The 27,992-nt window shown below is 43.4% G+C and overlaps 1 protein-coding gene across 1 annotated transcript; it reads left to right on the top strand.

Moving 5' to 3' along the window:
- The first annotated feature begins 3,208 nt into the window (after nt 1-3,208).
- On the top strand, nt 3,209-27,992 carry ACTA2 (actin alpha 2, smooth muscle). Its single transcript, XM_053308053.1, has 9 exons — nt 3,209-3,265; nt 11,833-12,003; nt 16,613-16,741; nt 18,518-18,628; nt 19,359-19,443; nt 19,532-19,693; nt 22,783-22,974; nt 26,772-26,953; nt 27,605-27,992. The coding sequence occupies exons 2-9, from the start codon at nt 11,875-11,877 to the stop codon at nt 27,746-27,748; spliced, it is 1,134 nt and encodes a 377-aa protein (XP_053164028.1). The 5' UTR covers nt 3,209-3,265; nt 11,833-11,874; the 3' UTR covers nt 27,749-27,992.

Below are 27,992 nucleotides of genomic sequence, written 5' to 3'. Positions count from 1 at the left end.
ACGGTGGCTCTGAGAAGAGAGGTCGGAATGGTTAGGCTTCAGACATGCTTATGGAGAGTCATTATCCTTTACTGGTTAAAAATTTATTTTTTGCAGGAGGGTCTGGTTGCTTTCATAAAACAGGACTCCTTTAAATTTAGATGGCATACTGAGGCCATTGATAAGCTGGCCCGCTGTGGATACTCCTTAGAGGCCATACAGGAGCTTGGTTACGACAGAGCTCGTATCCAAATTATTCAACACCTAATGGATATTGAGTTGCAATACGAAATTTCCCAGATATCTAAAAGATTGTTTTTGGGTGACCAACTGAGTGGATTTAATTTGGTCCTCTATCTCCAGGTAGTCACGATTCCTAAATATAGACGAGCCATGACACTGGCCAGGTTAGATGTTCTTCCATCTGCAGTTCTGTTTGGCAGATATGCAGGAATTCCTTTGGCGAATCGTGTATGTCCTTGTGATAAGGGCTGTGTTGAAACAATAGCACATGCCTTTTTACATTGTAATTTTTATGATGAAGCCAGAGGAAAGCTACTTTCTCCCCTCCTGATAAATTTTAATGGAAGAGCAGATGATGTCTTATTGAGGTTTTTATTTTCTTTATGTGATGAAGATAAAATTAGAACTGTGGCTAGATACTGTTCTATTCTTTGCAAAACACGTGCTAATGTTTAGTTTATGTTTGTAATGTCTGCATTTGTAAAACTGCTAGTCAAGGACCGAATAAATATTAGGTATGGTATGTATGTATTTCTTTCCGCTTCAATGCTGGAACTCTTGCATGCTCTAGAGCATCTCCGCGTTAGTACTTGATTGCTTCCATCACCTCAGAGATCTCCCCACCCTCACCTAAGCTGCACTCCTGCTCCTCCTCCATCCCATTGTTTCCACCCCACTCACCCTTTTTGGTTGTGGCTGCAGCATTGCTGCTGCCTATTGGCCAAGCTGCAGGTCCCTATCCCCAGAGACCTCCCCACCCTCACCCGAGCCCCGCTCCTGCTCCTCCCCCCAGGAGCAGCAGTGGTTGACCGGGCCGCTTGTTCCCCTCAGGCCACTGACAGGCCCGGGCCCGTCCCTTGCCCTTCCTTCTGTCTCTCTTCCCCCTCCCTTCTTTTTCTCTTTCTCTCTTCTCCACTCTTTCTTCCCCATCCCTTCATGTTTTTCCCCTCCCTCCCTCCCTGAGTTAACAGATTTTGTTCATCTTGTTTCCTCATATAATTCACACAATGGCATCCTCCTTCTCATGAAGGGACTCCTTCCTCCCTCACGCCCTGTCTTTTTGCAGTCCCCTGCCTGCTATTCTTATATATATATAGATTAATCTTTTCTACAATCAAGAACATCTTCCTACCAGTAACAGTTGCATTCCAACTGACCTTAACCATCACAGGCTCCTCCTCCTTATCTGCATATGGAATCCCCACTGCCCAATCACCATGGTGCTTCTGCTCTCAGAGGCTCCTTTTGCCTATCTGCATATGGAATCCCCACTGCCCAATGAGGTGCTTCTGCCTGCAAACTCTGTCAGCCAATCACCTCCTTTCTACCACATCCCCACACATGGCCCATCTTGGATAATTAATAATATAGATGATGTTGAACAACATTTGAACACTGAAGGACTCCACAGGCCAATGGTCAAGCAGCCAAAAAGAGTCCCGCAGTGCCACCTTCTGGACCTGACTCCCAAGGTAAGACCAGAACCAATCTAGAACCAGACTGCCCAGCCCAAACCCTGTGAGTCAGTCCAGAAAAACACCATGGCTGAGGGTACTGAAAGCCACTGCAAGCCATTAGAATTAACAGGGAGGCACTTATATTGTTTAGTTGCTAGAGTAGGCCACTCACTAGGTCATCAAACCCTGGCCTGGGCAGAAGCCAAATTGGAATAGGTCAAGATGGTCTGTGTCATCCAAGACTGCCTGCAGTTGGAACACTACAGTTCCATCACCTACAGGGTTGGATTAAGCTTTTTGCTGTCCATAGGCAAAAAGGTTTTTGCCGCCCTTTTACCTTAAACAAAAAAGTTAGCCCTTTTTAAAAAAATAAGGTAAAGGGGGGGGGGGCTTTCTCCTTGCCCACTCCACTGTCCACAGAGAGGGGCGGCAAAATTTGAGGAGGGGCGGCAAAATTTGAGGAGGAGCAAAATTTTGCTGCCGTAGGCAAATGGCTATTCTGCCTCTCTGTTAATCCACCACTGATGATCACCTACCCAGAAAAAGTAAGGTAATTTCCTTTTACCTGGCTGGTAATGATTAAGACAGCACAGGAGCAATTGAGGGAGTGTTTTTTTAGCAGTGGTTTAACTACTACCTTCTCTTCCCTCAAACATCCAGCTGTCCTCACTTTGGCAACTTTAATGAGCCGAGATGAGTAAGGATCAAGGGTGCATGATGTCGCCCTCACACTGCAGAGGATCCACATCATCAGACAGGCAGACAGACAGACCCATACATAGACATGTACAGTTAAGGCACCCATGCCCTACTGCTACTGTTTAGGCATCCCAGGTTTCTAAAATACAGTGTATACCTTTGCAATAGCACTTTTAGTCATTCATTCAAAATAAGGCTGCTGCTGGCCCTCCAGGACTGGCCTGGGATCTCTAGACATCGGTATCAATCTCCAGGCGACTATTGAAAGCAAGTCTAGAGATTTTAATAGCTTGATCTTTTAGAAAATGTGTGGGGTTTTTTGCAGGGGGAATCTTCAGGAATAGCATCAGTCAGAGTTGGCATCCCTAATGCAGAACGTAGCATTTGGATTCCTTAGGGCTATAATGTTTAGTGCCGAGCCCATTGCAAATGGGAGCCCTGCAGGGTGTTTCCTTGTCAAGCTTCTCTCCCCATGATCCCTGTTGCTGGCTGCCTTGCATGTAACAAGCGCTGCATGGGGCAGTATATGCTCCTTGCCCGGAGCTGCCTGTCACTCATGTGCTACCCCAGTAGTCTTTCGGCAGCTATCATGACATTTCACTGTGTTTATCTTATGCACAGCTGAAGCCTCCTCCTGTTTTATGAAGAGTAGAATGGAATGCAGAGTGAAAAAGACCCAGGGCCTTTTGGCCGCCCAGTTCAGAGGGTTTTGTGCAGAAGCCCCTATATGGTTCTGTTTGACAGAGAGATGGAGATGGAGCCTGGGTTTGCTCCTTGTTTGGGAAACTAGTGGGAGGGGAGCAGGCCAAGGATCTATATAAGCAGAGAGCTTCCCATTTCCTAGTGCACCATTCCAGAGCAGCTCTCCCCAGCCAAGCACTGACAGGGTAAGTGGCAGCAGACCAAATGGATGGCTTAGAGATATCCGGATTTGCCTGAACTGTTTAGAGGATAAATCATTTCCTTGTTCTGATGAAGCAACTTGGGGCCTTTCAAATCTCATCCCACAGTAATGTGGAAATGTGCAGCCCACACACATTAAACTCAATAGACACTTGCTGTTTACTTCCAGGGTGTGTGGAGAGAATCTTAGGTTGCACATTTGCCTGAGGTCTGATGCTACCTATGTTTACTGGGAAATAAGTCCCACTTACTTCCATACTCCCGAGTAGAGTAAGTGTGGATCGGATTGCAGCTTTTGTCTCTGAAGTGACCTGACAAACCTTTGCATGAGTTTAGCACTTCTAAGTCCAATGGCTTTCGCTGGTGCTGAGAGCTAAACACATGCCTAGTTCCTCTTTGAAATCAGTGGGATTCAGTGGGGTGTGACTTTGTTCTGATGGTTGTTTTCACCACTCACTCCTGTAGTTCATATTGAAACTGCAAAGATGAAACTGCTCTAAGTTTTATACATGACAGCATTTACAGCTAAGATCTAATACAGCCTCTTTGTTGATGCATTTATTTCATCTGTCAATGAAATTAAATGAATTAATCTATTAAAGCAATATTAAAGGGTTCACCCCCTCACCACACCAAATGCTTTGCTTTAGATTTATTTCCTCTAGATGCCCTGGATTTACTCTCATATTAATTTGCTTCTGCATTGTACACCTGAAAAGGATTTCCCATAGTCAACTGCACAGTGTATATCTGTCAAGGCTTTTTGACAGATTCTTTAGAAGCACAGTGTATCTTGCAAGCCTGGACAGATCCCTGGATAAGGCCTGAGAATATATGCACACCTGACAGTTTGCCCCATGGTTGCTTCCCAAATGGGTCGGAGCTGGATTCCCTGCCTGCCCCCCCCCCCCCCCGGCCTGGGCATGTGGCCTGGGCATATCTATCTTTAGAGCAAGGGGTGCTGTGTAAGCCACTTGAGATCAGGGACTTGTTTTTTGCTTATGTTACTGAACATTTATATTTTCTCAAGTGCTGAAATTAGGGTGATTTCTTCTGTGTTTCTTTCTTCCCTGAATTCTTTCTCAGTTATTAGTTCCTTTTTTGATGTGTTGTTATTTTTTATTATTGTTGTTAATTAATGTTTTAAACTGTTGTTTTAATAATAATAATAATAATAATAATAATTATAATTATAATTATTATAATTATTATTATTATGTTTTTTTATTGACTATAAGTCACCTTTGGGCCCATTGTTGCCAAAAGGTGGGTAGAAATGGTTGGATACATGAACAAATAAACAGTTCCCTGTATACAGTACTGTTGCTATTCTTATGATCACCAGTTAGTAGTGTGTCTAGAGGAAATTCATTAGAGGTAATCATAACAGTCTATTAGGGCATAACTGCATTCTGTCTCCAGTGCCACTTAAGGACAGAAAACAATTACCCAGCTTGTTAAAGGGGGGGCAAACATAACCTGTCACAGGATAAATGCGGCACAAATGTAATAGCTGCGAACTATTTGCATAGTATGAGCCCATCTGGGAATGTGGGCAGTCCTGGGCAAGGAACATGCAGGATCCCTCCTTTGGCAACAGCAATATGATTCAAAACTGGCAATCATTCTCCACCCTAACCCTGCTCACATATTTCGTTTTATGTAAATACATAGACAATGCTACCCACCCATCCTGCCATGGAAGATGGAAGAATTTCTGCTCACATATAGATATGTTTGAACTAGGATGAGTAGGAGCTGCCTGCATACCATAATGCAGACAGCTCCAGAAGCCAGCGTGGTGTAGTGGTTAGAGTGCTGGACTAGGGCCTGGGAGACCCGAGTTAAAATCCCCATTCAGCCATGATACTAGCTGGGTGACTCTGGGCCAGTCACTTCTCTCTCAGCCTAACCTACTTCACAGGGTTGTTGTGAAAGAGAAACTTAAGTATGTAGTACACCGCTCTGGGCTCCTTGGAGGAAGAGTGGGATATAACATGTAATAATAATAATAATAATTAATAATAATATAATATGTACTATGGCATGCCATCATTACAAAGCAAATATTATTCTCCTGTCTATGCTTTTGCGCTTTTTGAATTAAATAAGCTGTGGCTGCTGTAATATGTTTGGATTTTTTAAAATTAGACATTCTCAATGCTGTCTTGTACATTATTTCATTGCTACATCATTCATGGAGAGGATTCCCTTTTTTGCTTTGGGTCCATGGATTGCTGTTAGTGTTTGCTGGATCCCATAGCTGCCTGCCATAAGTATTCTTCCCCACCTTGTGCCTGCAAGTTTATTTATTTTATTTCTCTACTACATTTATATCCTGCTCTTCCTCCAAAGAGCCCAGAGCAGTGCACACATGGTTATGTTTCTCCTCACAACAACCCTGTGAGGTAGGTTAGGCTGAGAGAGAAGTGACTGGCCCAGAGTCACACAGTAAGTTTCATGGCTGAAGGGGGAATTTAACTCAGGTCTCTCGAGTCCCAGTCCAACACTCTAACTGCTACACCACACAGATGCCTGTTGCAGGTGGCCTCACCAAATGAAGTTCAGTGTTGGGAGGGGAGGCTTAAGGACTAAGGCCTTTCCCATAGCGGCTGTATCCCTGCCGAGCTTCTTTTCCAGGGAGATTCCTCTGGTCAACCCATTTTCAGGTTTTTAGGGAAAGGATGAAGACCTCCTCTTTCCAAATGCTTTCAAAGCCTTGATCAGAACCTGCTAGTGTTTCCTGATATTAAATCTCAGCTGGAATTGTGGTGGGCTTATGTTTCAGTTCTTCTTGTTCCTCTTGTGTTGATTTTTGTGATTTCAAACTATTTTACTGTCTTTTATAAACTGTATTGCTTTGACATTGTAAGCTGGTGTGTAAGCCTCTTTGGTGGTGATGGTGGTGGGGGGTGGTAGTAGTAGTAATAGTAAATGATGATGATGATGATGATGATGATGATGATAGTAATAAGAGCCCCAATAAGGAATGATGCACAGATAGTATATTTCTAATGAGAGTCGCTTCTGCAACATTGTGCTGTAGAACCTTGTATGCTGGGATCAGTTTTAGCAATTTCCAGGAGCAAGATTCATTTGTGGTTAATTGACCATGAGAAATGCACTTTATAAGTTTATTGCTGAATTCTGGACCAAGTTAACCACTGCTGAAGACAATCATCCCTGCACTCTGGAGCATCCCAAGGCCTTAAATCTCTATTTGGCTGCCACCAGAAAAATTGCCTTGAAGCTTTGGTTTCTTTGGATTTCTGAGCTTTGCTACTAAATATGGCTTTCATTTAGAGTCCAGTATGCTCAAGCAGAAATGCAGAATTTCCCCTCCCTCTTCCTCCAAGGATTTTTGGCTCTGTTGGCTGAGTTTGAGCAAAACCCCCTTGACCTCTCCAGCTCCATTCCAAAAGCAGACTTTTGAAAGACTTTGTTTCCTAATTAGGAAATAGTTGTTCCAAACAGACTAGAGGCATTCATGTTAGGTAAACCTTCTGTGCCCGGCGTCAATACTTAAATATAAATAGCCCATATGCCTAAAAAATGTATCATTTCAAACATGTCTTCTTCTTCTTCTTCTTCTTCTTTTTCTTCTTCTTCTTCTTCTTCTTCTTATTATTATTATTACACAGCAAACTTGTGAGAAAAGTTGGTTTAGACAAGTTACCCTCTCAAGGCCACCTTCTGAAGAATTATTATTCACACATGGAGGTCATTCACACAAACAAAAACTGTGTTCAATCTGGGCTTGGGAGCTGTGTCTGCTCCCAATTTTTGGTTGTGTGGAAGCAAGGTAGGAGGAGAAAACCTGGGTAGAAGTAATTGTGTGGAAGCAAGGTAGGAGGAAAAGCGACCCAGGTTTTCCTCCTACCTTGCTACCACACAACCGAAAACTGGGAGCACACACAGCTCCCAAACTTGGGTAGAACACAGTTTTTGATTGTGTGAACAAGCTCATAATGTTTTTAGGTGCATACCTAAAAATGCAAAATGTACATGTGACTGACCTGCACTTGCAAACAAGGCTATCCTACAGTAATACTCATTTGGGAGCCCGGTCTGGCTGCAGAGGAGCTCCTATGTGGTAGCAATTTTAGGTTTGTTCTGTGTAAATCTATGAATTGGCCCCTATCCAATTCCTTTCTAAAACACTTATATAAATATCTCTTTATGAGATATTATCTCCTGGCTGAGATGCCATTTAAACCTGGTTATCTCTCACATCTAAAGCAGGCAGAATTTGCTTACTAGATCACAAAGAATACTCTCTGGATATTAATAGTAGACACCAATGGCAAGGCATGGGGTTAACTCTGAGTTTTGTGTCTTTCAAAATCGATTCACTTTGCCTTCAGACAAGATGAGGCAATATTTGCCTGAGATACTTTATCCTCTGTTTTATCCTTATTTGCAGTTTCTTGCTATCTGGTTTATTAGAGAACACAGAATATCTTAGAATGAAATTATACTAATGGGTCATTACCTCTCCTCTTGATGCAGGGCAGCTAAAATCCAGTGCTGCAGGCCTGTAATTAAGGAACGGGATGATCTTATCAGAGTAATTTGCACTAGTGATGACAATTTAATAAGCAAGATTTCCTGAGTACTCTTAACACAGAGTACTTGTTTGCAGAATTCAGCTTTTCTTGATGCAGTATTGCAGTTTGTTTTAACACAAACTGCAATACTGCATCAAGAAAAGCTGAATTCTGCAAACTGTACTAATAGGTAAAGTGTACCGCAGGGGCGTAGCTATAATTGAGCAAAAGGGCTCAAAGAACACGGGCCCCCAGCTCCCGAGCGCCCTCCAGCTCCACCCCTCCCTATTTTCTTCATTATCTCCCTCACTCTGGGGGGCCACCAGAGAGAGGGATGAACATGGGCCCCCTCTCCCCTAGCTACGCCCCTGGTGTACCGTCAAGTCGATTTTGACTACTGGCACCCACAGAGCCCTGTTGCTTTCTTTGGTAGAATAACAGATTTGTACTAATTATGCACATTTATTTAGTTGTAGTTAATTTGGCTTTTTTTTTTTTTTTTTGCTGTTTATTCTAGTTTTCGTAGTCATGGTTGGGGTAAGGCCACTGAATCTATGCCCATTGTCCTCACAATTTCAAGCGTTTTTACAGCTCTAAGGACTAGAAACTTGCTTTTCAAATCATGAAAGCTGGAATTGTCAGGAAGCTGAATTCTGTATCCACTACTACACTCTGAAGCTATTCACACGTGCAGGCAAAAATGGACTAAGGAAGCCCAGCCCGGTTTTGCCTGTGATAGTCTGCTGCGCTTCTGTGATAGTCTGCCAGCCATGGCTACTTGCGGAGATTCCAGACAGCTTTGGGGAAGGGAGGTGAGGGGGATCCCCACATGGTGTATTATTGGAGTTCTAGGCAGGGTGTGTGTGAAGCCGGGCAATGTGTCCTGGCACCCTGTCCCTCTGAGTTACTGGCAGCAACCAGTAATCATCTACCGGTCTGTCCGTCGAAGAGGACACCCTTGTTCATCTGTGCGAGGTAAGCTCTTTAGGACTTCCTCCCCGCTAACCCTCTTGCCCTTTCTCACTGGTTATGAGAAAGGGCTCTCTGTGTCCCCCCCCCCCCCGCGCTCCCTCTGAATCATGGTAAAAAATGCAGCTCAGCTAATTAGTTGTGTTTGCTACGTTTGTCCAAAATCAGCTTGGTACTGCACACCCTTTTGTGGAATTTATTTATTTATTTAGATGTCGCCCTACTCCCATAGGACTCAGGGTGGCTTACAAGCAATAACATGCAAAGCAACACAGTTCTATAAAATACAACATACATAACATCATAACCACAACCCCATACAGTACTCATTACAAGACATAATAATCATGGATTACCAAATCACTCTACGACCAGCTATCTCAGCAACCAAACACCCGACGGAACATTTCCGTCTTGCATGCCTTACAGAAAGCCAACAAATCATGGAGAGCTCTGATATTATCCGGGAGACCGTTCAATTGAGCTGGGGCCACCACTGAGAAGGCCCTGGCTCTCATTGATTGCAGTTTAACATCCCTAGGGCCCGGGATCACCAAGGTATTACTTGTGGCCGATCTCAGGACCCAACTTGTAAAAGATGTATAATTTCACATTGTAGATGAAGCTTCCTAAAAAGCAAAGCAAAGCATATTTTGCTTTTGAGATCTAGCTACTAGCATTCTCTCAGGCACTTAAATGGAGACACTGAGGAGAAACCTGTAAGAAGGCAGGCCACACTGGAGGTCTCTTATTTGTAGTCAGTTATAGGTAAAAGTGCTTTAAGTTCTGTGAGCAGTTTGAAAAAGAAGCACATCCCTTTGATTACTGCTGTAGCAGTGAATCACTGGCTGATAAACCCCGACACACATTGTAAATCACCAGCCTGGCTCAGCACAGCCCTTGGAATTTCAGGCTTTCCTCTTCTGTCACAAGCTTCCTCACTAAAAAGCATTTGAGGAGGACAAATGCATTAACTCATCCTTGCAGCCACTAAATTCCCAAGGCTAGTTATCTTTGTATGACTTACAAACAAAATACAAATTGTTTAAATGGTTCTGTAATCTCTCTAGAAACAACCCAAAAAATCCACAATGCATACAAGATCTAGAATCCTAACAAAACAAAAAATGAAAAAAGATTCACCAATAAATAACAACTGTTACATTTCATAGTTCATATAAAAACAGACACAAATACTATATGTAAATCAACATAATATACATAGAACCATAAAGTAAAATATAAAACATCTACTACTAATAACCCATACAAACAATAATCCCAATGATATAATATAAATTCTGAAAATGATACATGAATGGAAAACCATGAAATCCCACAAATCAATATGTTAATCCATGAATAGAATATTCATAGAAATCCACAATGGTAACCCAAATATGAAGGTAGAAGATATGTTTTGGAGCTGCAATGCAGTATAAGATCTTGAGCAAGATGTCAGTCAAAGAATTACTAGGTGAATCAGTTTTCCTTTATTCATTTGGTGCTACTTGGTTGCATTATCTTCTTACCTGAATGAAGAAAGAAGTCTCGAGTCCCAAGAAATGTGCAAAAACCAAATAGCTAAAAACCATATATTTTGATTATTAGGGATTTCTTTTCTTCTGGATAATTTTGTGCTTCCCAGAGGGATAATGCATTTGTTTTTCTAAATGTCAAGTTCTGGTTTTACTTTATTGCTCTTTATTTTTGTTATTACTATGTATATATTTATTATTATTGTTAATAGAAACTTTCAATACATTATTGACAGAAGAACTATCCAGACATTATGTTACAGAGTTCTTCACTGTAAGGCCTGGGGGCCAGTGGCCACCCCACATTCAACCCTAAGTGTGGCTCCCTGACTAATTATTTCCCTGTGTTAAGCTTTAGCCAAAGCTGAATATTCTGCACAGTTCCCCTGTATCATGCGGAAACAATGGCCGTCTTCAGACATAAAGGCAAACCACGGGGTCCAATGGACCTGCCGTTTGCCTCCATTTTCCCTGCCGTGCTCCCAGTTGATCCTGATCTGCAGTCTGGGAGACTGCAAGGGGGAGGAACTGGCTGCACAGTTCCTCCTTCAATTGAAGGAAAGCTATGGTAGTCAATCGAGAAGGAGATAGGGAGATGCTCCTACCCTCAATTCCAGTTTGTGAAGCTTGCACAAACTGGAGGAGACAGCAGCAGAATTTGGATGACATGATTCTGCTTTTGGACCTGAGGTTTCGGTGGTGAAACTCAATGCTAACGGAAGGCTCAAATTCAGGATTGGGGTTGAAAACTGACCCACAGTTCAGTGACGAAACCACAGGTTCACGCATTCGGATGAGCACAATCTTGAACCTCTGGCATGGTTGCCTCTGGTTTGGCATTATGTCCGAAGGTGGCCAGTGATTCTCACCATGCAGTTCTAGCACCAGGGGACTCTTTTAAGGGCAATGGAGCTCTCCTTAGCCCCTGTACAACCTTGGAAGGCATACACAGAGTGCTGTGAAGTGTAGCCCTTCCCAGTGTTTTCCTCCTCGTGCTTTCAAGAGAGGGCTCCATAACTCTTAGAGCCACCCCCCTCCCCTCAGCACTGAGAAAACTGCAGTACTGTGTGGAGTACAATTCATTCAGAAATGGTTCTCACATCGAAGTTTGGGTTTTTTTTGGGGGGGGGGGTCCCAAAAGTGGCCCCACTTGAAAAATAGTGAGGATCACTGTCATATTGTATGTGTGTATACAATATGACAATATACATCTCTGCACATGTACATGTTTTGTGTGAATGTCAGTGCATGTGTCCATTTTAAAAGTAAAACTGGGTACGGGCCTGCTGAAATGTAGAGTACAGACAGGAAGTGTACTACTATACATGTTTTGAATGTAATGTGTGAATAACTATATGTGTGTTCAGATCTGTACATGCATATGTTGCAAACAAATTATACATGCATTAAACATAATATGTGGATAGGACTAAAAAATCTCATTGGTGAAGCTTCTAGAAGTGCTTTATTATATTTCACTGGGTCTTCTCTTTATAGGATTGTATCTGTGCGGAAGGTCTAAGAAAGTTGCAATAGAAGATGTGTGAGGAAGAGGACAGCACCGCACTGGTTTGTGACAATGGCTCAGGACTTTGTAAGGCTGGCTTTGCTGGGGATGATGCTCCAAGAGCTGTTTTTCCTTCCATTGTGGGACGTCCCAGGCACCAGGTGAATGAGAAGTTCAGTTACTCAAGTACTGATTGATAAAGTAGACAGAACAGATTCATAGCTGGGAAGTGATGACAAAAGAGTGGCATTTTTTTCTAATGTTGCAGTTCTTAGACAATTTATTCTAGACTAGTTCAGTTGGGATGGTTATATAATGCAGCTGTATTCACCTTTCATTTGAACTGCTGCTGAGCAGCCATTTTGAAAGTAGGCAATTTTTCACTCGAGGTTACCCTCCTTTTACTTCAGCCAGTTTCTTTTATTTATTTGTTTTAAAGACACATCACTCAGACTAATTAACACATAGCAAATATCTGAACACATTTTTATTGAACTGAAGTGGAGAACTTTGATAGCTAACTAGATGCATTCATTCTAGTGCAGGGCTGCTCAACTTTGGCCCTCCAGATTTTGGCCTACAATTCCCATAATCCCTGGTAATTGGCCACTGTGACTGGGAGTTATGGGAGTTGTTGTTCAAAAGCAGTTGGTGGGGGGCCCTAAGTTGAGCAGGCCTGTTCTAGTATATGGTCAAGCTCATATTTGAACAAACAGGCTGCCAGAGCAGGCACAGATTGCCATAGATGTGGGACTTGATATCCATGAATGGAAGTATGAACTAAAAGCAAATCTGGTAAAGTGCTTACTAAATAACCATGAAATTAAATTCCAAGCCCACAGCCTAAGGAGACCTAAAACTGCCAAGACATTGACAAGCCAAACATGAGATGGGGAGCAGCTAGATGTCAGTCTTATGATACTGTGTCTTGTATAGGTATCTAATATTTTCTGTGGTTTTGTAAGAATGGAATATGCAATTATTCATTTGCATTTTTAACATCACTATTACTTAAAATGCCTTTAAATAACTGTGAGACTCTTTCACTGTAGGTCTATAATCCTCACTTGCTTACTTGAAAGTAAGCCCAGGTGAAATCATTCCTTCTGGGTAAATATTTAGGGTCCATTTGGACATTGTTAAGAACCGCGGGTTCAGTGAATCTGCGGTTCTCTTGCCCATCCCCTAAAGCGCTCCCAGACAAGCCGGAGTAGCTGTCTCGGAGCCTGCAAGAGGGCGGGAACTGGCTGTTCAGGCTTTCCAAGATGCGTGAAGGAAAACTTCACCAGCCAATGGAGGGTAAGCCATGGGAGGAGCTTTCCCTTTAATCCGGTTTGGGCGAGTTGCCCAAACCAGACAACATGCTCCAGCCTCCGGACCCAGGGGCGTAGCAAGCCCTGAAGGGGTCCGTGTTCAAGAATTGAAAATGGGCCCCTCCCCACCTTTTTTTTTGTGGCTGCATATAAAGAGAGAGGGAAAAGAAGCTTTAGCCTCCTCCTGCTATAGTGGCAAGAGGCAGCACGCATCTGTCTGACAGGTAATATGGGTATTCAGGCACTAGCAAAGAACAAGAACATGCTAAAAGGCAAACACAACTTTAATTATAATAAATAACTAATAATACAAGTTCTTATTTGTAATGATACAAATAAGACAATTCAGCATCAGGGGGCAGGATTGTAGGGCTATTTGGGGGAGAAACAGGACTCAGATTAAGGCATCACAATGTTGATATTGCTAAAATTTACCATTAGCATTTTTGATGAGTGTGTCATTCTTATTTATTATTTTTACATTTTATATCCCGCTCTTCCTCCAAGGAGCAAAGAGTGGTGTACTACATACTTGAGTTTCTCCTCACAACAACCCTGTGAAGTAGGTTAGGCTGAGAGAGGAGTGACTGGCCCAGAGTCACCCAGCAAGTCTCATGGCTGAATGGGGATTTGAACTCAGGTCTCCCCAGTCCTAGTCCAGCACTCTAACCACTACACCACGCTGGCTCTCTTGTTGCCTTACGTGCAAGTCACATGCCTGCAATTCTATCCACACTTTGCCCTACTTCCCACAAAAACCTGAAGAGGTGACAAGCTGTGTCTGAGCTACAGTGGCAGCCCAGAAGTGTTTTGCTGCCTGCAGCAGAGCACAAAATAGCACCCCTTCCTCTCCCCACATTTTGTCCTCTTAAAATCTCATCTCCCTTTCCCCAGATCTCTCCCCCTTTTTTCCTTATCTAGTAGGAAGGTAAGTAGAAAACCACCTTGTAGTCTTTTCCTTTGCCTCTGGGGAGGGTGCTAGGTGAGCAGCTATGTATGTGGCCATTGTCCTAAAGCAGCCTGCTTCACTCTGCTTTATGGTGGGGCCAGCCCTGCTGGACTGCAGCATTTCAGAATGAGGTGGATGCTCATATGACTGAATGCTCTTCTGCACAAACAAATCCTTTCATACAGAGGTCTGGGAGAAAGGTTCCGGCTTCACCTTTCGCAGGGGCTAAGGTCAGGGACATGGTGAGTCTAGGGGGCTTAACAAGGTTGGAGTGGGCCCAGCAAGCAAGCAAGGTGCAAGCAACACCTACAACACAGAAGGGGGCCGGGGGAGCGCACTGCCATGGAGCAGACCATGCGGTCCCATGGCCGGGATGGCAGTTATGCTGGGAGAATGAGGAGGCCAGGGAGGGTAGTAGCAAGCAAGCAAGCAAGCAAGCAAGCAAGCAAACAAACACAGACACCTCCACCCCCCACCCCTGCCCTGCGCCCGCCCTGCACCCCTACTCAACGGCACTACCTGAGCCTGACTCTGAGGACTCTCATCACGTAGTCTTCTCAGACTCAACAACACTGCACAACACAACACCTTCAGTTCTTGCAAACTTGCAATGCTTGCTCTCAGTGAGTCCCTCTCTCTGTGTTGTTCTGCTAGCACTGCAGCACTCTCTCTAGCAGCAGCAAGAGTGGGGGGGGGGCAGGAAGGAAGGGAAGCAGAGAACACAAGCGGTGGACCCAATAGGCTCAGGGCAGAGGGGGCTGCTGCGGCTCTCTTTCTTCTCAGTTTCTCCACTCTCCTCCTCTGTTCTGTATGAGTTGCGAGTTGCTGTATGAGACTCTGTTCTGTACTAGTTGCAGATTTGCAGTTGCCCGCTCCAGCCTAACCCTAACCCTGAGTCTCACTGTTACAGCCCACCCCTGCAAAGATTGTGCCCCCGCCAGTTCCTTGCCTTCTCTCTCAAGAGGTCCTGCTGCAGACTCGCTCCTCTGCTTGCTTGTGCCGGCGGGCTGCTGCTGCTACCTACAGCCAAATGTTTCTTCCTCCTACCTGCTTCTCTAGGAAACAGGATGACTTATTTCAAGAAGTGGTCAAGCAGGGAGTCAAATTGCTATTTGACCCCCCGCAGTTAATCTCCTGCTGGAACTGGGGGAGGGGTGGTAATCATCAGAGATGGGATGGGGTGAGGGAGGGGGGTGGGGGCTGCGGCCCTGTAGTGGAGGTTGGGGTGGGGGATGAAAGACAACAGTACCTGTCTGCCTTTTGAAATGTGGAGGGGGGGAGCAGGGGCGTAGCAAGGTTGGAGTGGGCCCAGAGACAAGATTTTAAAATAGTGCCCCCCGTCACTGAAGCTCGCTGAATAGTGGTAACAAAAAGCATGCAGATGGATATCTATATATATCTATATATATCTATTTATATCTATATCTATATCTATATCTATATCTATATCTATATCTATATCTATCTATCTATCTATATATATATTCTATGTGCCACAATAGAACATCATCCTAAATTTTTTTTTTTTAAGGTTTTGAAAATTGTGCACAATGAAAGTCATTTAATGGTCCTAGAGAAAGACATGCTGTTCTGGTAGCTCCAGGTCTTAACACTCACATCAATTTTGGAGGATGAATAAAACTGAAGGAAGCCTGGGTGGGTGCGTGGCTGGGGGAGTCAGTCATGTGACTTGCCTCTGGGGGCCCCCCCAAGTCAGTGGGCCCCTAGACAACTGTCTCCCCTTGCCCTATGATAGTTACGCCCCTGGGGGGGAGGGGGGAGAGGCAGTGTCAGCGGCTCCTTGGAGGCAGCGGCCCATGCTCTTTGCACGCTTTCTCACTATGGTAGCTCCGCCAGTGTCCGGACCCTTAGTTAGGTAAGTGAACCTTATTTACAACCAAAGGTTCGGTCGGAGGCTGGGGTGGGAATCGGAGTCATGGTTGGGTCCCGGAACCACGATTCTGACTCTTCAGTTGTCACAGGTGGCGAACCTGAGGTGAGTTTGCCTCAGGTTACCTGTGATGTCTGAAGGCAGCCACAGAGGTCAGTCTGCAAATGTAGCAATGCGGGCCACTGAAGCAGTGAATGTGGAATAAGTGCTTTGTCTAACATGTGCCATTAGGTGGCTCTCTGCCATTTTATCTCACTGCAGTAGTAATTTTTTTGTTTGAATGAGAATTGACGTTAGGGTTAAATAATAATTAGTAATCCAGTTTTCATACATCATGTTGATCACTTTTCCGTTATGTTTGTTACATGTATGCTCAGTGTTGAGAGGGTAGGGGTGATAAAGAAGGCAATTTTCTCAGCTTCTTTCTTATCTAAAATGAAAATAAAATCATGGTGATATTAGGAATATTTAATCAATATTAATATCAATTAATGTTAATATTAATGTTAATATTAATATTAGAATATCTAAACAAGGAACTGCTTTAAGTTTTGACATTGCTTGCTTATGAGTCTCATGGAACCCTCTCCCCCCCCGCCCCCGCTCTGACTTACTAGGGTGTGATGGTAGGAATGGGTCAGAAAGACAGCTATGTAGGTGACGAAGCTCAGAGCAAGAGAGGGATCCTGACACTGAAATACCCCATAGAACATGGAATAATCACAAACTGGGATGATATGGAGAAGGTACAGTATTCTAAATAACATTTTTGACACTGTGAAGGATCCAGCATCAAATGAATTGCATGTGGACACATACGTTAAACTTAAAAACACCTCTTTGCACATCACGTTCACATTTCTTTCCCATTTGTTGAGCACAGTTTGCATGTATGCTGTTGGAGGCACTCCCAGCGCTCCACATGACCAGGTAGGGCTGGGCATGTGAACAACCTTAGTAGCTAAAATGTGGTTTTTGCACGTTTCCAGTAATCATAGACAAAGGCCCAAAGTTTTCTGCTGCTGATATCCATTAGGCTATCCAATCCGGACACGCTTTTGACAGGGGCATAGCTAGGGAGAAGGGGCCCATGTTTGCCCTTATCTCTGGTGGCTCCTCAGAGTGAAGAAGATAATGAAGGAAATAGGGAGGGGTGGAGCTGGGGGGCTGGGTTTTTTGAACCCATCCACTGAATTGTAGCTACACCCCTGACTGTTGATATCTGGATAACAGGAACACAGAGAGAAACTGGATAACAAGGAGTTTGGGGCAGTTGTGGTTATGGATTTATTTTTACTTTACCTGAAATAGTTGCTTCCAGGCCACTGTAGATGATATCTGCTCTTATGTCCACGGTGTCCTCCCTTACATGTACAGCTGTTTAGGAGATGTTTCTTCATAGTATTTCCCCAAACAACTACAATTTGCCTGTCAGTATGGTAACCCCACAGGCATAGCTGACACCTCCCCAATGTGGCAAACAATGAGCTGTTTCACACGATTACTGGGCTCTCCCCACAGACTATTAGGCCTGCAGCCCTGGGTGGCCAAATCGGCCGCCCACATGACTACTGGCTCCGTCACAGAGCTGGTAGGGGCTGCAGGGATTGGGGGCTGTGCAACCCCCGATGTTGCACAGGATGTCCCATGTAAGCATAGGGGGCATTCTGGGGGGTCCTCTGAGACCAAGAGACCAGTCAGGGGTCTACTACTGTGTCGCCACACACCTCAGCGGCACATGAGCAAAAAAACCCAAGGTTAACGGAGCACTCGCACCATTAACTTCGTTTAAGGGGAGGGGGATTTAGGTGGGCTAGCCACCACGGAACCACTGGGATTGCCCTGAGCCCAATGGTTCTGACGATCACTGGAAAGCGGGCTAGCCTCCCTTAGCCTGCTTTCCAATGATCATGGGAATAGGCTCATTGTTAGCATATACATAGCCATGTGATTCCCCTGAGCTATATAGGCATAAGATGTATATGTCACCTGAAGCGGCAGCCATAGTGATGTATTAAAGGGATATAGATAAAAGATAATCTGTAGAGCTTTTGGGAAGGGGTTCAGCTAATACAGGTCTCGCTATAGTCCATTGTCACAGTACTCACTCTATGGGCTACAACACATGTTCGTTTCAAGGTGACATTGCCACCACATTTCCTTGTGAAAAGCTATTTGTGTGAAACAGTTGCTATATTAAGACAAAAATACTAGCTAATCAAGAATAGGTTGCCAACATTTTCTTTAAAAGGGTGGCATTTTCTCTTAAATGGCACACGTTTCTGTTTTTCATGTGAAGACTATTTCAGTCAAATAGCTCTCCATGTGCAAATACAGTTAAGTCACTGCATGAAGCCATTACTCCCTCAGTTGTGAATTAGGCCCAAATTATCCTAAATGAACACTGCTCAGTGGAATGTAAAATATTGCCTCTTTATAGTGTCTCTAGATGTTCCACTGTTTGAAGTGGGCTGGTGGTAATTACCATGATAAGACCATTTTCTCCTTGCCTTTTACTACAGATTTGGCATCATTCTTTCTACAATGAGCTGCGTGTTGCTCCTGAAGAGCATCCAACTCTGCTTACAGAGGCACCATTGAATCCCAAAGCTAACCGAGAGAAAATGACACAGGTAAATGGCATCCTCCATACTTCAGTTTTTGGAGTGGGTTATATGCTGGGGCCCGCCAGGAAAGAGAGGTAGCCGAGGCCACAGACCTTCACTCCAAAGTCCAGGCCTAATGGTGGCTTTGGAAAAAATCTCACCATCCTGCTGACAATCACTCCCTCATGCTGATGATCACAGTTACAGTGCCATTCATCTGAAGAGGTAAGCATGTTTGCAGCAAATCCATGAGCTGCAACCTGGATCCAATCAAGTTGGATCTGCTGATAATGTGATCTGCAAGCACAATATCTATACAAACAGAATCTGGATGTGGTTGCATCAGCATTTCTTCTTGCACTGCGTTTCAATCAATAGGCATATTCACTCATGTACATTAGTAAGAAAAAGAGAGAAGGAAACTGAAAATGGCAGGAAATTGGGAATGCGCAAGTTCTGAAGTTCATTTTAGAATATCTCTAATTTAGAGAACTGGGAGGCAGTCAGAGAACCAAGGCAGAACCCATCTATGGAATAGTGTAATAACAAAAACAGAATAGCATCAAAATGGAAAGGGGGACATCCTTATTCCCAAAAAAGAGCTAGAAAATGCTACCAGTCCTGCAGCATCAAGTACTTTCAATACTATAAGCCCTATTATTTTGCCAGTGCTCTGTCTGTCATGTGAAGTAACAAAGCCAATAAAGCACCATGAACCCAACACTTCCTTAGCTTTCTATTTTTCATTACTTTTCAGATTATGTTTGAAACGTTCAATGTCCCAGCCATGTATGTTGCGATTCAGGCTGTTCTGTCCCTCTATGCTTCTGGACGTACAACAGGTAAGTGACGCTGACTTTGGACTTTTAAAAATGGAAGACTAGCAAGTTGATATGGGGCCAAATGCTGCCTGCTTTGTGTCCTCTAAAGGGATTGTGCTTGACTCTGGGGATGGTGTCACCCACAATGTGCCAATCTATGAGGGCTACGCACTGCCTCATGCCATCATGCGCCTGGACTTGGCTGGCCGCGATCTAACTGACTACCTCATGAAAATCTTGACGGAACGTGGCTACTCATTTGTTACTACTGGTAAGGGGAATGTTTATTATTAAGATTTGCTCAATGTTTTGCATTTTGAGGAGATTTCTAGACATGCTGTGGCTAAATTGTTCCAGCCCATACAGAAGTCCAATGATTTTCAAATTTTCAGCATGCTCTTTCTAATTTGACACTGATGCTAAAGAATTCCTGCAAATTGAATGGGGTTTGGGGAGCATTCTAGAGCGTACCCTCAGCTCATGTTAGGCGTCACTGCACCCATGCAGGGGCAGATTAACCTTTTTGCCACTTATAGGCCACCCTTAACAAAAAAAAATGCAGCTGCTGTACGGTGGCAGCAGTACTGTGGGGAAGTGGGGTGAGAGGAAAGTCACCCTCCTTTACTTAATTTTTTATTTAAAAGGCACAGCAGTGGCAGCAGTGGCTGCTGAGGGGAGGAGGAGTGACCAGGTGAGGGGAAAGTTCCTCCCTTTTGTCCCCTAAAAGACCACCGCTGCTGCGAGTGGCAGGATGGGGTGTGGTGGTGCCAGTAACTGGCTTCAGGGAGCGGGGGCGAGGTGGGGAGAGTTCACCGCTTTTATACTCTTAAAAGCCCGTTGCTGACTGCTGTGAGCTCAGCTCATGCACTCAGGCTGAGCCTCCCGCTCTGCTATAGGCTGCAGCCCAAAATAGGCCAGAGGCAGAGGCACGGCCAAATTTGAGGAGCCGCTCCTCAAATTTTGCTGCCATAGGCAGATACCTCTGTGCTAATCCACCAGTGCGCCCATGAGACTAATTGTGCATCCTATAATTCCCCTAAAGCTGCACATCACAGGGACAGATTCATACTAATGGGTGACTTATCTTACAGAAACACTTGTCTGCTACTACTGATTTTCTCAGTAATCCATGATGGATCTTCAGAAAACGTTGCGTCCCTGAAACACAGTTTAACAGCTATTATATTGTTGGCTACATGTAACAGGTTCTTGGATATGACTGCCTCTGGATCAAGACCAGTTTCTACTACATGTAGCATAAATTGGTCTTGATCCAGAGAAAGTCACATCAACAATTTACTGTCTCTGGATCAAAGCCAGTTTTTTGGCCTTGATCTATTAGGAGACACTATAGCCCTAAATAGAAGACATCAGGGATGCACATAGGGATAGTAAGCACATTCCTATTGACAGGATGGAAAGCTACGTTCTGGGCTGGTTCTCACAATAATTTTGCTGTCAGTTAAATGAAAATCTGAGATCCTGGCGGTACACATACTCCCATGAAGTGTGTTATGACAACCCAGAACTTCCCCCCTGATCTCAGATTAGAGCCGTGATCAACTGACATTTACCTGAACCTGGTAATTTAAGATTTGAACTCAGTATTTTGAACTTGCATAAATGTCAGTTCAGTGTGGCTCTAATCTGAGGGTTGGTAGGGGAGGGGGGCGGGCGGGAAGTTTCAAGTTCTCACAGTATGCTCCACGGGCATACACATGCTGCCAGGATCTCAGATTTTCATTTAACTGACCTTGAAATGATCATGAGAACCAGTCCTCTGCCTACACAGAAAACTGTCTTAGACAATTAGTCCATCTTGCTCAGTATTATCTGCTAGGGATGTGTGAACAGGTTTGATTCGATGGCTCGATTTCTAACCGACGCCCCCCCCCAGGCCTCTGAGTCATTACCCAGCCATAAAGAGGCTCATTGGGCATTTGTGGTGGCTTCCAAAATGGCTGCTGCAACTGAGGGCAGGGAAGGGAAGGGAAGGAAAGGGAAGGGAAGGGGCTGCGCACAGTGCTCTGGTGGGCAGTAAGCACTGGTCTCGACATGGTTTTTAAGTGTTACACCTCTGAAATCAGGGACTCGGGGCCCCAGGGTAACACCCCAGCAAGCGCCCACTGGCCCAGTCGGTGTCTGCTGGGAGGTTACCTTGTTTGCCCCCTTTTGGTAGTGCAGTGTTTAAAAACGGATCTGTAGCTAGCTGGAGATAAGGTGTCTCCAAGCCCACTCCTGGCCTGGTTTTTAAGTGCGGCATTCCCAAAACTGCAGGGTGGGGGCCCAAGTTAAACTCCAGCAAACATTCAATGGGCCAGTGGGTGCTATCTGAGGGATTACCTTGGGCCCCTCCATCCTCTGATTTTGCAGGTGTGGTGCTAAAAAATTGGTCTGAAGCCATTTTGGAGAGAAAGTATCTCCATGCCTAATCTTGACCTGGTTAAAGATAAGATTTTAGGTCTTTGGAAAATCTGACTCAGACTCCAATGATTTGAAGGGGTCTAAAGACCTCAACCAACATTATTATTATTATTATTATTATTATTTGCATTGGATAAGGTCGGATCCAATATTGTCATTCATACACAGGCCTAAAATGTTCATATACACAATATGGGACATTTGAAATACAATATGGATATGTGTTTTTTTCCACCCTTCCCCTTTCACATATTCAGTTTCAAAACACTGGTAGGTGAAAATCTTCAGAAGCAAACATCTTTTAAAAAATATGTTCTACTTATTTGGTTGCTGTAGAATGTATATTGTTGGTTTGCAGGATTTTTTTCTTCTTCATTTGCCAGGGTGTTTTCCACACAGGGCTGTTAAAGTCCTTTAGCTCGCATTTCCTCTGGAATGGAAGGTGTGTGTTCACATATTGGGCAGATTTACCCCAAAGTCCCTGCAAGCACTTCACACACACTTCAGGTTTTTCACTGTGTGCTAGAGTGTAGCCTGATTTATATCCAGAGTAAAAAGAACATCCACTTTTTGTGCCATTTTTTGGGACAACTTCAAGTTTGCAATAAAGCCTCACAGTAAAGCCTGCTGTGTGAAGAACGCCCGTGTTGAAGCTGGCTTCTTTGAGCAACCAGAACCTGACAAACAGAAATCCAGAATATATATTTTTAATTCAAAACATTTATTGGGCTCAACAATCAGAACAGACTTTTTCATTTATTAAAAACCCTAACCATTTTTTTAAAAAAACTTTCTCTTTAGTAAACATACATATTAAACTTCAGAGAAACAAATTGAACAAGAAGATAGAATTCTATATTCCTCTTTATGATTGCAAAAGGATTATTAGGTAGAGTCCTATTATACACAGATCATAATTTTGCATCTTGTCTATAGCTGAGCGTGAAATTGTCCGAGACATCAAGGAGAAGCTCTGCTATGTTGCCCTGGACTTTGAAAATGAGATGGCCACAGCTGCTTCTTCATCTTCCCTAGAAAAAAGCTATGAACTGCCTGATGGTCAGGTGATCACAATAGGGAATGAGCGTTTCCGTTGCCCAGAGACACTCTTCCAACCCTCTTTCATTGGTAAGATAATTTATATTAAAAATCAAAACATCTTTGGTTTAAGATCAGAGTTAGTGTTTACAGTTTTCATTTATATTCTAAACAGTGTGAAAATTGCAAATTCAGGAGGTCACTGAATTTGCTATGTAAGGAGTAAAGACTTTGAAAAGTCTTGCATATTATGCTGACTTTACAAATTAGGTTCTACGCATTCAGTTTGTCTTTGTCTTTCATCACCATATTGGCCTGGGGAGGGAAGTGTCGAGGTAGAATGTCAACAGGTGCAGTTTCACCAATAACATTCTAGAGATACACCGGATGACTTTCTATGTGATGCATGTCTTCAAGGCACAGTGGTTCCCCAAAATGTCACCTCTGAGCATATACAGAATGCATTTCTCTTCATTAAATCCTATGTGAAAAGATATTATCCCTCACTGATGTCTGTAAACAATACAAAAAGAAAGAAACAAAAGGCCCATCCACATGCTATGTTCAACACTTGCACAATGAGTGGGCAGTGCACACAGGTACATATCTGTACGTAGGTATGGTCACTCACATGCTACGCTGAATCAGGTATAGAAGCACACTTCCTATCTGTACCATGCATTTGAAGGGCCAGTATCCAGGTTCACTTTTAAAATGAACACAGATACAGTCATTTGCACAAACATATGTACAAGTGTACAGACATCTATACATCCACACAGTATAATGTCTGTATTGGGCTATTGTGTTACATTGTAAAACTGCCAGCAAAGGGTGTAGTTTCTGAGTGTACACACAGTGCATTTCTCTCCTTCACACCACAAGCTTATGCTTAATAATCATGGTATCTTTCTTGCTGTTCTGTCTGGCTCATGCACTGGCTCGAATACATGGTTCGTGGTTCGGCAAAACCACAAACACCAGTTCGTGGTTAGGCAAAGTGGTTCATTCTGGCTCGGCCAACCCACAAACCAGTTCGGCAATTCAAGTGTGGCACCGGGGGTGGGGAGCAGCAAGCAGTGCCTTTAAAAGTGAGTAGTGCAGGTCCGTTTCTGTGTGTCTGCCACTCCATGCAGCTTCCTCCTGCTGTGGCGCTTCTGCCAGCAACCCATGTGTGGTGCCGGCTGACCACACTGGTGTTGCTGACCATGCGCCTGGTGTTGCTGACTACACAAATGGCTTCCGTGCATGTGCAGAGGCCATGTGCATGCCAGCACCGCGTGTGGGTTGCTGGAGAGAGCTCAGCCACAGCAGGAAGCTGCATGGAGCAGCCAAAATGTAGGTAAGGACCTGCACGACTCACTTTTAAAGGTGCTGCTCGTCCCTCCCCACCCTGTGCCACACTTGAGCCACTTAACTGGTTCATGATTTGGCCAAACTGAAATGAAACAGTTCGCTGAACCATGAACCGGTTTGTATTCGAACCAGCGCATGAACCACGATCTGTACACATCCCTAGTCTACAAGTAGGAGGGAAGGAGTTGTTGGCATTTCTTTAAGAAATGTATTAACAGATCCCTTCACTTATGGGATGGTGTGGAATAGTCCTGGGTGCCATGTAGTGTCCGACATAAATGTCAGACTTGTTATGCCCTCTATCAGGCATTTTCGGAGGGAGTTCTGTAGTGACAGCAGGAAGCTCAGAGGAAGCACACACACCTCTTCTTGAACTTGAGTTTAAAGGGCATTTCCCCCTTTCCTAAACTTTCTTTCGAGGGGTCCTTGAGTTATGTAAGTGTATCTGGGACTGGTAGTTTTTTCCCCCCTGAGGCTGAGTCTGTGACCTCAGGGGGAAAAAAATTCAATTTCTCAGAAGTATCTGTAGCACTCAAGAGAAGCCGTAGGGAGGCATTTTCCTCTGGGTCTGAACAACAACAACTACTACTACTATTACTACTACTGCTACTAATATTTATATACCACTCTTCAGCCAAAGTTCTCCAAGCAGTTTACATAGAAAAAACAAACACATAAATAAGATGGTCCCCTGACCCCAAAGGACTCACAATCCAAAAAGAAACATAAGGTAAACACCAGCGACAGTCACTGGAGGGATGCTGTGCTGGGGTTGGATAGGGCCCATTGCTCTCCCCATGCTAAATATAAGAGAATCACCACCTTAGCATCTCTTTGCTCAGTTAGCAGGGCTGAAGTGGTGTCGCTGTTTGGGAGAAACAAAGGACTTCAGCCATGGCTGCAGCCTCAGGAAAGAAAACAACTACCAATCCCAGATGTATCTGGACAACTGACAATGCTTTTCTCCTAGTTTCTCTGTGCCAAATTTCATATGGATTTGAATTTTTGACGAATGGAATTTTCAGCGTTTATAATGGAAATGCATTTTTTTTAAACCCCTCAACTATTCAGGCTTTATTTATTATCTCGTGGCAATAAGGACTGACTCCCTGACTATGGTTACTCAAGGAAGTCCCATTGAAATAAATGGGATTTTTAATTTCAATGGGACTTTGCTGAGTAAATTTCGTTAGGATGTCAACTGAAGTTAATATCCCTCTCACAGTGCAATCTACAATTCATCCGCCTCCAGATGGCATCCTGATGCACTATTTCAGCTCCTACCTAATCTTTAATCTGGTCCTACACAGATTCCTTGATTCACTTTATTTTCTGTTTGTTTACTTGCTTGAGGTAATGTTGAATACTTCATACATTGTCAGGTTAGAAGGTCTGGATTTGTCACAGAGTACAGTTGTCTCTTGCTTATCGCGGTTTCTCCAATCATGGATTTGAGTATCCACAACTGGGAAATGGTGACTGCCCTCGCCAACTGTGACCCAAGTATCCACAATTTGGCAAGGTTTTTTTTTAAAAGGGGTGGGGTGGGGGTCATTTTCGGGGTTCAGGGGTCATTTCTGGGATTCAGAGGTGATTTTGGAGGGGTCAGGGGACTCTATACAGGGATCCAAGGCTATTCCTGATCCTGCCAATTGCACCTGTACAATATTAGCAGATAAATGATGGCTTAGAGATGTACATACATTTGCTGCTTTAGGAAAAATGAATTTTTCAGGGAAGTTTTTTTAATTTTAATTAGAATTAAGTGTGGATACAGTGGCATCATTTTTCATAAGAAAATGTCCAAGGAGATAAAACTTGAACTGGACTTTTAATTTTTCAAACCCAAATAAATTCAATAACTATATATGAAATACTTAACCTGTCAAAACCTGAGCTGAAATGGTAAAGGTACCTCTCTTCTTCTTTAAGCACAGTCACCTTCTTCATAAAATATAATTTTGAAAACAGATTATATACTCCAAATAACCCTTGACTGACTCTGAACTTCTCTAAGATGTTTCTTTGGTTAAACACACCAAATTGGAAAAAGACATTTGCTAGATGATGGGTTTTTAAAAAAAATTCCTCTTCACTTAAAGGCTGTTTTAATTGTGCTCATTCTAACATCCTGCTGGTGTATTAAAATAAGACCTTGCTTCAGATCCCTATCCTCAAAGGTAAGGTACTGCTTGCCAAGGACATGGTCTTTTCAGTTGTGGCACTCAGATGTTGGAATACCAAGGGCTTACAAGGGTTGGGACATTGGTGTCTATTAAATACCTTTCTATTTACCGAGAACATTTGGCATCTTATGAGTTTGAGCAGTTTACAAATTAATGTTGGCTGTATTTAGGATTATCAATATTTTTGCCGCTATCTTCTTTTTGGTTTTGTTTTATGAACCATGGTCTTGTTTTAAACATTTGACTGTAGGCTGTCTTTGGGGCCACAAAAAGTGTGGCATTAGCATCAATATATTTAAATATAACTGGAAAGAACAAATAAATAACTTACTGGAATTGTTGTAGGCATGGAATCTGCTGGTATTCATGAAACCACCTATAACAGCATTATGAAGTGTGACATTGATATCAGAAAAGACCTCTATGCAAACAACGTTCTTTCTGGTGGAACCACTATGTACCCTGGCATTGCAGACCGAATGCAAAAGGAGATCACTGCCTTGGCACCAAGCACAATGAAAATCAAGGTACTGTATCGCACTGTTGTTCATTATCCAACAGATTGTGGCAATGTAGGCAAGCTGTAACATTATCATCTTCATTATTTTAGTGCCTTGAAGTTCAAATTTAAAAAAAATAGATGGATTTATAAGCCTTAATGTCTTGTTCTAAATAACTAGAGACAAACATTCTAGCTAAAGGACAGTCATGTCATCTCACTCCTGAACCTGAATTCCCCAGTGAGGAAAGACAGGTACGGGAGAAGGAAAATGCTCAGCCTCCTGAGGTTCCCAGTGGGATAAGAACAGTGGCTGACATCTTGATTAACAGAGCACTGGAGCAATGGAAGAAGCGCTGGTGCTTCTGGAGAGTTCAACTTACTCAACTTCACAGCTGGCTCAGTGATGGGGGCAAATTTATACCACATCTCCTCCACGCAAGAAAGGCTTTGTGCTGTCAAAAAATATGTCACTGAAGATCACACAGCCCTCAAGGATATATTTATGAGTGAATAGAGGGCTTCTGGGAGAAAGGCAGGTAACTTCATTAGTTAGGATGTCAGCTAGTGACTCCTAGGGTGCTTAAACCATCATATTTTTGTTCTCTTTACATGATATGCAATTCACAGTATCCTGGTCTACAACATTTAACAAGAGTCCTTTCTTTCCTTTGTCCAGATTATAGCTCCTCCCGAGCGCAAGTACTCTGTTTGGATTGGGGGCTCTATCCTTGCCTCCCTATCCACTTTTCAGCAGATGTGGATCAGCAAACAGGAATACGATGAGGCTGGTCCATCCATTGTTCACCGTAAATGCTTCTAAACTACTTGTTCTCTTACTCTCACTCTCCCCGCTCCTTCCCCTCTCTCCTCTTTGAGCACATTACTGTGAATATATTCAGGAAAAATAACATTCATATTACTTCATTCCAAATATTTTCATAACAATGTCTCTGTCTTTGTTTCCAATTAGATTCATGTGTAATTTTTTTTACATAAATCTTAAACATGCTATAAGTTGGGTGCTTGTAATTTTTATGAATAAAATATCTTTCAATTGTCTCTTA

This window comes from Hemicordylus capensis, chromosome 3 (genome assembly GCF_027244095.1).
Source record: "Hemicordylus capensis ecotype Gifberg chromosome 3, rHemCap1.1.pri, whole genome shotgun sequence".
NCBI classification, from domain to species: Eukaryota; Metazoa; Chordata; class Lepidosauria; order Squamata; family Cordylidae; genus Hemicordylus; species Hemicordylus capensis.
Note: the sequence above shows the minus strand (reverse complement) of the source record. Positions and strands in the feature narration are given on the sequence as shown.